At 38.6% G+C, this 11,645-nt stretch overlaps 1 protein-coding gene across 3 annotated transcripts in view; it reads left to right on the top strand.

The window, feature by feature from the left end:
- Positions 1-11,645, top strand: part of SH3RF1 (SH3 domain containing ring finger 1) — a 178,528-nt gene that overhangs the window by 130,824 nt on the left and 36,059 nt on the right. For all 3 annotated transcript variants that reach the window (XR_004682389.1, XM_035022728.1, XM_035022729.1), the window contains exon 5: positions 8,782-9,084. Coding sequence is in view for 2 of the 3 variants with exons in the window: in XM_035022728.1 (XP_034878619.1) it covers positions 8,782-9,084 (303 nt within the window). In the remaining variant the exon portion in view is untranslated. The remainder of the gene's footprint in view (positions 1-8,781; positions 9,085-11,645) is intronic.

The raw sequence follows: 11,645 nt of genomic DNA on the forward strand, positions 1-11,645 counted from the left end.
AAGAATCACTTACACCTGCTCAGTGCCTGTTTTCTGATTACCTGCAATTAGCCTTTGGCTACTTCAGTCCCTGAAACTGCCCTCCCAGCTGCCAACTAACTGCCTTTTCTTAGCTCTAATTTGTTATTTTATCCTTCCAGTGACATCTACCACTATTTTTTCTTTTCTTCCCCCCCCCCCCCCCATGGTATTAACCATCACAACCACCATTCTTAATCTTCCTGAAACTCCTTGCCTTTTTCATTTCTGGGGTATTGGTTGGTTGGTTGGTTGGTTGGTTGGTTGGTTGGTTTGGGAAACTTTGCAAGGTCCTTCTGTAGCCTGAAATGCTGAGAGCCTTTTGCTTTTCCTCCTACCTTTGGTATCTTCTGTACTTTTTCTTCCCTAGGTCAGAGAATGCCAACTAGTGTGACCCCACAGGACTTTCATGCTTGGCTTGCAGAGTGGGTTTGTTTTAATTCCTAAGATACAAAAATCAGGAGATTTTACATAGGCCTAAATTTCTAGCTTTCCTTAAAAAAAAAAAAAATCAGCTGACACCAGCAAGCGGCTGCCTCTTGAGAGAGGACCCACACTCCCCAGGGCACCATAGAGTCCACTGTTTCCTATTGGTCTCTGTCTGGCCTTCACTCATTGACCTCACCTGCCCTAGCTCTGTTGACATGTGAATTTTGCACCTCCTACTCTTAATATTAGAAATCCATCGTGCTATTTCCAAGGTCTCTTTTCTCACAAGTCAGAGGGGGCGTGTCTGTGTGTCCCCCTTTCCCCTAAACAGTACTGTGCCAGGCTTATTATAGTCACTCAAAAAAACAAAACAAAACAAAACTGAATGAGCTCCATTAGGTTTGATTGTGGTTACCGTGGATCTGAGGGCTCTAGCTTGACAAAGAGGTCTCTGCCTCTGAGTATTTTGAATGGGGTATTTTTGTTTTGGGTTGAGAAAAGGTATCAGTACTTTATATAGGAATAAAACTTTACAGATCCTTAAGTCCAACTTCATGTTAAATATAGCACATAGGAGACACACACAAGATAAAGTGACTTGCCCAGGGCAACAGAGCAAGTGAAGGATCAGCTGGGATCCCTCCGTGAATAGTGAGAATAACCTGAGCTTTACATGTTACAGAGCACTTAACCTGTACTCATTTTTACTGGGGGTATGCAGACTGATTTCACCTTCCCCATTTTATACAGCTAAGGAAACTGAAGCCATAGAATTTAAATGGTCTACCCAAGGTTACTTGGCCAGTGAGGAGAGACCTGACTCCAACCCAGACCTTTCAACTTTACATTCCCAGCTTTTCCTATGGTTTTCTGGAACGATCCTTATTCAGCTCACTAAGCTAAAATTGTTTTTAGGCTTTCAATGAAGTGAACACTACATTTGTCCTTTATATTTCAGAATCAGAAACCTGAAAAAGAAAATTCTAGTTTATTTATTTTTTAACAGTTGGGGCCAGCAGAGGTGAAGATGATGAAAATAAGCAAGGAACTAAGTAGCTGATGTCTCACCTTCCTAACCTAGTGCAGTGGGGCAGTTACTTTGAAAATCCTTTTCCCTTCGTAGGACATCATAAAGGTTGTACTGAGTCTGTGTTCCTCACTGCCCTGCTGCGTAAAGGAGTAACACGTGTTACTAGAGAACTGTTTCAGGGCCCAGGAGGCTTCAGGAATGTGGGCCAAGGGAGGTCAGGGGAGAAGTTTCAGTCCTCCTTTCTCAGTTCAGCAAATTCATTGTGCTTAATGAGCCTCAAGAGACAGCCACCTTGGGTGCAGTTCCTCTCCCCTCAGAAATCCCTGAGAGTCTAGAGCTGTGCTATTATGTACACATAGCTACTGAGCACTTGAAATGTGTCCATCCACATTGGGATGTGCTATAAGTATACACACTGGATTTTTTAAAAAATGTAATTATTTCAATAATTTTTTTATTCTTAAAATTTTTATTTTATTTATTTTCTAAGTATTTATTTTAGAGAGAGTGCGTGCGTGCAAGACAGCGAGGAGAAGCAGAGGGAAAGGGACAAGCAGATTCTGTGCTAAGCGCAGATCCCGGCATGGGGCTCTATCCCATGACCCTGAGATCATGACTTGAGCTGAAATCAAGTCAGAGGCTCAGCTGACTGAGCCACCCAGGCACCCCTATTTTAGTAATTTTTTTATGTTGATTACATGTTGAGTGATAATATCTTGGATAAATTGGATTAAAAAGGATATATTATTAAAATAATTTTACCTGTTATCTTTTCAAATGTGGCTATGAAAATTTTAAAATTATACACGTGGCTCATATTATACTTCAGTTGGACAGTGCTGGTGTAGAGAGCTTGATAGTTCTAAGAGAGTGACATTTTTATTCTTTCAACAAATATTTACAGAGTCCTAAAAGGAGCTGTTGGCTGAGGGAGGCTTTGAGATCAATTTAAAAAGACTCCTTAGTAATCCCTTCAGTCTTTCTAATTATTCCTTTTTTGTGGGGGAGTCTTCTATTATAAATGAAGACTGAGCTTGCTTTTGTATTTGGATCATCCAAAACCAAATATCTTGTTACCTAAATGCAGGGAAGAATAAAAGACTAATGGAAATACAAATTCCTCATTACCATTATGTAAAAACATTTTGCAAAGGAGTATAATGTGAGGCAAAATATTTTTGTTTCTGCTAAGAGGAGGCAAATGGCATAAATTTAGATCCTGTAGCATTTGTTCACTGGTATTATTTAAAGTGTCTAACTCTCTGGGGAAGGAACACTGGACCTAACAATGCAGAACACTAAAGTATCTTTTTAAAACATGGCTTTATGAAGGTGCATTTCAAACCAGTGAGGAAAAGGTGTACTGTTAGGTAACAGGGATGGGTCAGCTCCTGAGCCATGTGGAAAAAACATGGTGCTATCCTCACCTTACTCTTTACATAGATGTACACATGGTTTGAAGACTGAGATGTAAAAAGAAAGAAAGAAGAAAAGGAAGGAAAGAAGGAGCCATAAAAATACTAGGAAAAAAATGATTTTCTTTTCTAAAATAATGGGATACAATTTTAAAGCATAGTAAATAGAGGGGCGTCTGGCTGGCCAGTCAGTGGAACATCTGATTCTTAATCTCAGGGTTGTGAGTCTGAGCCCCATATTGGGTTCAGAGATTACTTAAAAATAAAATCTTCAGGGGCACCTGGGTGGCTCATTCGGTTAAGTGTCTGACTCTTGATTTTGGCTCAGGTCATGACCTCAGGTTGTAAGATCAAACCCTTCATTGGGCTCCATGCTGGTTGTGAAGCCTGCTTGGGATTCTCTCTCTCCCTCTGCCCCCCAACCTCCCACTCACATGTGCGCCCCCACTCTCTCTTTCTCAAAAAAATAAATAAAATATCTAAAAACATAAAATCTTTTAAAAATTAAATAAAGCATGGTAAATTGAGATGACATAATGGAAAAGATTGATAAATTTTGCACATAAAATAAAAAGGTACGTATAACAAACATATCAAGTTAACAAATTGGAACAATATTTCTAATTTGATGGATATATATGTATATATATACATACACACATATTATATTAAAGAATGGTTTATATAACATATGAAGAAGAGTTATAGATCTATAAGAAAAATACTAGCAACCCAACAGAAAAGTGGCTAAAGTATGGTAATAAGCAAGTCCTAGAGAAAAAAAAAATAGATGTTTAATCTCATTAACAAATAGAGAAATACAAATTAAAACTATAGTATAATATAGTTTGTTCCCTCTCCAACTAATATTTTTTAAATGATAGATAATACCTAATACTGTTAACGATGTGGGGAAACAGAGACTTTTTAATAGACTGTTGGAGGTACACCTTCAATTTACACAACGTTATATGTCCAATATATTGCAGTAAAAAATACAACGTTGGAGGTGATGAAAATTGACACCTTTTTGGAGCACAATTCAGCAATATCCTTCAAGTGTTTTAAGCCTATACTTTGATCTAACAAGTTCACTTTTAGGAGTTCACCTGTGGATATGCCTGCACAAGCATGCCAAGATACATTAAATGAAGACGTCTCTATATAATGAAATACCATGCTATCCATCTGTCTCTATTGATACAGAAATATGTTCATGAGATGCTATCATACAAGAGAGTAGTATATACTACTTGGTTTCATTTGTGTTAAAAATTAATAAAATAGATGCACATTTAACAGTGTCTACATAGAAAATATATGGAAGGAGGGCACCTGGGTGGCTCAGTTGGTGAAGCCCCTGCCTTTGGCTCAGGTCATGATCCTGGAGTCCCGGGATCGAGTCCCGCATCGGGCTCCCTGCTCAGCAGGGAGTCTGCTTCTCCCTCTGACCTTCCCCCTTCTCATGCTCTCTCTCTCTATCTCATTCTCTCTCTCAAATAAATAAAATCTTTAAAAAAAAAAAGAAAAGAAAATATATGGAAGGATATGTTCTAAACTGTTAAGCTTGGATACATCTGGGAAATGAGTTGAGGGGAGACAGATGTGGGAAACTGGCTGAGGCTTTTCACTTTTTTACTTCATATTATTCTGTACTATTTCCTTTGTAGAAATAATGAACATACGTTACTTTTATACCATGTTTTTAAAAGTTTCTTTGCCTTTCTTAAAAAATCTACTACGTTCAAGGGACAGCTTCGTGGATTGTGAATTAGAATAGGCTCCTTCCTCAGACCTACTGTTTATATTCTCTGGTGCTAAAAAACTGGACTGAGTCATCTGTAAAGCTTCCTATCAAATAGTGACTATTGAACTAAGTTTTCATTAAAAATTTTTTTCTCTTTAAAAAATGTAAGTTCCATCTTTTAAAAAGGTCATATTCTCCTTAGCAAAGAACACAGCTATGCACACACACAGATTATTTTGATATTTGTTCAGCTGCCTTGTTATGATTTTTATTATCAATATTTTGTCAGTATTTCCTTTCTCATACTTATTTATACTTCTGATAATACTCCATCTAAATTTTAGAGTTTCCCAAAAACAGATATTACGGTTTTAAGAGATTACCAAATCCCATTTGTCCCTGCTTGAGCTCCAGTGTACTGAATTTTACCTTGTAGGTAACCTAGGTCTCATCAGATATTCCTTACCAAGTGCTTGGAAGAAGGTATATTAGGATACAAATTTATTTTGCAGGTGATAAGTGCACTTCTAAACTTAAAGGTCATGGTTAGATAAATGTCACAGAAAGCCTACACTAGTGAGCTCAAACAAACATTTATAAATGAATGTTATCAAAATTCCATTAAAAGCCATCAGATCCTTGCTTTCCTGTTGTTACTGAAGGTTAAGTTACACTTACAATAAAAGTCTCTTTAAGTTTCTGCCCAATTTACTCAATGCCTCTGCCAAATAGTCTTGACTTTGTGATTTTCTTTGGGACTTACAAAGGCAGCAAATAGCATTTTTTAGTACTAACCTCTGCTGCTTTAGAAGTCCAAAGTAATTTTAAATTATGGCAGCATTCTGCTAACAAATATGACTGCCCGTGTGTAAAAATGAAATGCGGGAAAAATATAATAGGTGATTTAGAGGAATAGAAATGAAAGATGTGAAATCGAAAAGTGAATTATATCTGTTTAAAGTGAGATAATGCATTACACATGTGGAGAGCTAAAAGAGACAAAAAAGATCATTGGCTCCCGCTTCCTCGTTTTATGGATGAGGACCAGAACTGTTTTCTTTGGTCTGCAGTTCACTGGTTCCCACCATACCATGATGTGTCTGCCTGTATGCACGTACTTCTGCGTGTAGATTTATTTTTCTAAACATGCCAACTGCGTGGCCCAGCAGTTCAGCACTTCCACTCCTAGGCATATATCCAGTATCCAGATGAGTGCTATGTCCACCAAAAAATACAAGATTATTCATGGCAGCATTGTTCTTTTTTTTTTTTTTTTAAGATTTTTATCATTATTATTATTAATTAGAGAGAGAGAGCACAAGCACGAGGAGGGGCAGAGGGAGAGGGAGAAGCAGACTCTCCTCTGAGCAGGGAGCCCAATGTGGGGCTCAGTCCCAGGACCCTGGCATCATGACCTGAGCTGAAGGCAGACGCTTAACCGACTGAGCCACCTAGACACCCCCCCTTTTTTTTAAAAAAAGATCTTATTATTTATTTTTTGAGAGCAAGCAAGAGAGATCACAGAAGGAGGGGGAGAACTAGACTCGCCACTGAGTGGAGAGCCCAGTGTGGGGCTCGATCCCAGGACCCCAAGATCATGACTTGAGCTAAAGGCAGATGCTTAACTGACTGAGCCACCCACGCATCCCGGCAGCATTGCTCTTAATAGCCAAAATGTATAGGACAGAAGGAGAAGGGAAGGAGAGGAGAGAGAAGGGGAAAGAAGGGGATCCCAAATATAAATCAGCAATAGAATGCATAAGTAAATTGTAGTGTATCTGCACAATGGAATATTGCATAGCACTTAAAAAAAAAGACTGAATCATAGAGCCAGATGGATAAATCACAAAAAGTATATTGTTGAATGAAAGAAGCAAGACAGGAAAATACAGACTGCATGTGTTATTTATATGTCTGTTTTTAGATCTCTAGCACCCAGCACATTATCCAGCATGTAACATGTGATCAATGTGTATTTATTTTAATGGAAAATATGTGATACAGAAAAAGATATGAGGGAAGCACCCAGTATTTTTATAATGAGAAAAACAGCAGGAAATATAGGGAACAATACTTTATTTCTTATGTTTATTCCACAGCACAGCATACAGAAACCTGAAATTTTAATACAATATTAACTGTAACCAACACTTGGCTACATAAGAACAGGACTAGACTATGGTAATATTTCAGACTGTTTCAAACCAGACATGACTAATGGAACCTATGATTTGATCCCAGGAATAATTTAAGATATCAAGTAGATGTGATAGTTTTTTCAATTCCTATTTTTGGCCTTAATGAGGAGGAAGTCTTCTCAGCTCCTTCTCTATTTCTTACTCAACGCAACATGAGGTCTCGGTTAACTGGTCAGATTCCAGCGTATAGATTAAGTCATGCTTTGAGGACTTGTGCCTTGGGATCTGAATGAGCTTATATTAGAAGGCATTTTCTGACTCCTTTTCTTCTGGCATTGCTGAAGTTTGGGCCACTCTCACCGTAGTAATAAAACATTACATTTCTTCCTTTGGGCATCTGGTTTTCTTGGGGACCACCAGAGGGTGAGATGGCTAGACCAAGGTAGGATTTGTAAATTCTGGGTCTCTTGGTCAAATGCCATTCTAATGTTATAATAAGGCCACCCTTTAATATAAGTACCTCATTTCTTCATTCCTAAACACATAACACAGAGTCCTTACAGTCCTCTTTCTCCTGCCATTGATACTTCAGGCATTGATAGGTGTTAATGGTAGCATGACTGCCTATTGTTCTTGAAAGTTTATCATGTGGAAAAAAATCCTTGAAGTCTGAAGGAGATGCATGCTCATGTTTGAAAAAGATGTATCCTACTAATTGTAGATCAGACAGGCCAGATGAATTCAAGGCCCTGGGGAGCCACAGGAACAAATTGTTAATCAGTTTGCAATCATCTATAGAAGCCCTGGCTACTGAGCTGCAATTAGTACAGCTCTGTGAGCGGCCAGTTGTGGCCGGGGCAAGTTCACTTTGTTAAATATTGACTGACAGGATTTCCATTCTTCCAGTAGGACGTTCTCATCCACAGGGTGAGGAGACATGGTCCTAACCATTTAGGTGGGTGGAAAATAGCATTTGGTGATGGTATTTTATCTAAGGGCACTTGTGAAGTGCTGACCATGGAAAGCTGAGATGAGAAAATCCCTAGTATCCTTAATATTTACCTACATTACCTTTTTAAGAAGTCTATTATTTTTCATCTTAATTTTTTTTTTATGAGAGGTTAACTGCTCAGTGATTTCCTATTTTACTATAATATCTAGTTAAGTTCTGTACAGCTTGTTATTATTGCAGCTTTCTGGAAACATTTTATTATACCTCAGGGAACACAAATTTTGTGTTCCTTCCTTTCTTGCTGGTGTTACCAGCCCGGTGCGCAGCTTTTGACGCCTTGGACCCTTTATAGTCAGAAAACTTTTCAAATAGACAAGTTGGCTTGCCAATAGAACTTGGACTTCATGTTTTACCCCCTTATGATTTTAAACTGTCAGCACATATGAAAAGAACTGATGCAATGACATGACAAACAGATTATCAAGAATGTCTACCAACTTTTTTGTGAACTTCTCCCCAACTTCACTGAAGCAGGAGGTTAATTTATGTGGCAGTGCATGAGTTAACATATAATGGTGTCATTCTTTGTTGTCTTGCCCATTTTTACCAAACCCAAAAGTTGCCCCTTCAGTGTTCACTTGTGCTCTGAGCAAATACCCGGCCATTATCAGGCAACAGAGTATTCAGTCAGACAAATGCACCCTTTTAATTGTTCTTCTTTAGATTTCATCAGTGAGCTGAAACGAATCTTCATTTGTTACAACTGGCAAATTTTAAAATTAGATATTCTGAAAATTCTTGGGGAAATCTTTTTTTTACCTTGTTGGTCTTGAATTAGAATGGTTTATTCTTGATTTAACATCTCTTGGTGACAAATATAATGAAATCCCAGTATTGAGAGAAAAGACATCTCACGTGGAAACAAAGGCATACTTGCACATGCAAACTCTAAAGCAGTGATGTTCAGTTTTAGATAAAAGCTGGTTGAAAATAAATCTCAGCGCGTCCTTGAGAATTGTGTAACCGTCTTGTGTCGATTTCTTGGTTTGCAGTTTAACTCGGCTGCTAAGCAGCTGATAGAATGGGATAAGCCTCCTGTGCCAGGAGTTGATGCTGGAGAATGTACCTTGGCAGCAGCCCAGAGCAGCAATGCCCCAAAGCACTCTGACACCAAGAAGAACACCAAAAAGCGGCACTCCTTCACGTCTCTCACTATGGCCAGCAAATCTTCCCAGGCACCCCAGAACCGCCACTCCATGGAGATCAGCCCTCCCGTCCTCATCAGCTCCAGTAACCCCACGGCTGCTGCGCGAATCAGCGAGCTGTCTGGGCTTTCCTGCAGTGCCCCTTCTCAGGTAAATCATATAGAGGTGTGAAAAGAGCTCGGGGACAAAGTGATCTACCCACAAACATGTTTGTTCACTAGCTGAAAAATACAGTTTATTTTTGCCTTCAGAAGAGAATAGCTTTCCAGAAAAAAAAAGGAAAATAGTAGCTTTCCTGGGAAGTAAAGCCTTTCTTCATTCTGTAGGTAGAAAAATGGAGAAGAGAAAACTAACCCAAAACTACTCAGTCATTTTCAAAGGAAGGATCGGAAATGACAAAATGATTTAGACAATGCTTAGTTTCAAGCAACTGCTCAGTGTTACAGAACCTTGTCACAAGGCTGCTTTGGGAGATCTTGCCAACTAAAATTTTATCTTCATCCAAACTGAAGATGCTATGGTTGAAACTCATAGTTGACAGTTGCCTGCATCTGTGTGACTTACCCTGATATTTAGGCTTCCCAGTAAGAGGTATAGATGAAAAAAAGAGAGGACATGAAGAAACATTTAATTTAAATTAGAATGGACTCTGAGAAACAAACTGAGGGTTCTAGAGGGGAGGGGGATGGGAGGATGGGTTAGCCTGGTGATGGGTATTAAAGAGGGCACCTACTGAATGGAGCACTGGGTGTTATACGCAAACAATGAATCATGGAACACTACATCAAAAACTAATGAAAAAAAAAAAAAACTAATGATGTACTGTATGGTGACTAACATAACATAATAAAATTTAAAAGAATAAAAATTAAAAAATAAAAACCTCATTAGTTCATCAAGGCTTTGGACTATCTTAAGAAATAGCTGCACATTATTCTTGTGTTAATGATTGGAAACATGCATTCAGTCAGCAGGCATTTATTGGGTGCCTTATTGTTAGACCCTTCTAGGCACCATGTATACTGTGATAATGAGCTATAGGACTTCCCCATGTTAGGCCTCAATTCTGGACTGCAAAATGAGCCCACTAAAGTGGCTCTGCCTTAGTCACAGGGCTGCTGTAATTATCCAATTAGATGATGACCATATTTTTCCTCAACCCAAAGGTCAGAGAGCCCTGTCCAAAACAGCCTGTCACAGTGGGAGAAATTTCTTTCAGGTGTCGTATTTAGTTTTTAAAATTCATGCAGATTTTACATTCTACTTTATAATATAGATGTAGTTTTAAAAAAAAATCAGTTATTTTCCTTTAAAGAAACAAAGAAACAAACACACACAGTCCTGGTCCTCAGAAAGTTTACAGTTAATTAAAGTGCCTGTTTTGGACCACAGAATAAAAATTTACAACACAGTTTTTGGTATTCCTTGCCAATGTTATTAAGTTATTTTCTCTCAGCCTCATTTATTTGACCCCGCTCCCTTAGATTCATCTGGCATGTTGTGAGGTAAATGCATTCATTTTCTGAACAGGATTGTGGTTGGTGTTTTTTAGGTGGTGGGGGAATGAAGCTTTTGATCTTATGAGGGAACTAGGCTACAAGACATACCCCACTAGAACATAAGTGTGATGAGGGGAAAGGTCTTTGTTTTGTTCACCAGTATATCCCAAATGTCAGACATACAGTAAACACACAGTAAATATTTATTGCATGAATGAATCTCTTGAAAAATGGGTAAAGAGGAGAACTGTTACTTTACATGTAACTAATTATCCCTATGTGAAAAATAGACATGGATTATAGATTGCAGTAAGAAGTACCAAGTGAGGTTACTCTGGAAAGGCTCAAAAGATTTTTGAATAAGGTTCTGACAGAGGTGGCTAGTAATGATGGCCATTCACTACGAGAAAATTGAATCATTTGACTGAGTTTTTTATTGTGCGACCTAGCAACATTTGCACAATGATGTTTTGTTAAAATAAATGGTAAGTTTCTGGTAAGAACAGTGGCAACTCAGAATAGGAATAGCTTTAAAAGAATAAACGGTGATCTTTTGGCATTAGAGAAAGTTAAAAGAGAAAGGAGGATGGATAAACCTAGCATTTATATCTTTTGTAGAGAACTCAGCCGTCAGGTGTGAGCATGTCTGATGCTGCCACACCAGAGCTGGGAATGAAGACTCTAAAAATAGAGCTATTTTTGTTTTGGTTGCAGTAGCTTCGGAAACAAGGCTTTCTGTGTTCCATTAAAACAGTTTCCCTTTCAACCATTCCACCCCTCCTCCCATATTCTAATACATTCTGTTTTAGGTGGGAATGTGTTGCCTCAGGGAGAAGTTATTTCAAGAAGCCGATGGGAGATGTTTCAAGTGCTGCCTGGCTTCCCCAGCCCAGGTTTACAGAAAATACTACTTGTCTAGTGTACTGTGTACATTGGAAGGAACCACAGTCCATAATAAAGCAATGATGATGTGTAACATAGGTGACAGGCACACATTCTGTTAACCGTGGAGATCGGTGTATATGGAAAGATGGCTCATGTGAGACTTTAAAATAGGACTGTCCTTTTCTTTGCCCTGCAAAGGACCAAGCAGGAGATTTGACTCCTCCTGCTCTGGCCCGTTGTTTTTTTTTTCCCCTTCCTTTCCTTTCCTTTTTTCTTTCCTTTCCTTTCCTTTCCTTCCTTTCCCTTCCTTCCTTCCTTCCTTCCTTC

This window comes from Mirounga leonina, unplaced genomic scaffold (genome assembly GCF_011800145.1).
Source record: "Mirounga leonina isolate KUSES-001 unplaced genomic scaffold, KU_Mleo_1.0 Mir_176, whole genome shotgun sequence".
Classification (NCBI taxonomy): Eukaryota; Metazoa; Chordata; class Mammalia; order Carnivora; family Phocidae; genus Mirounga; species Mirounga leonina.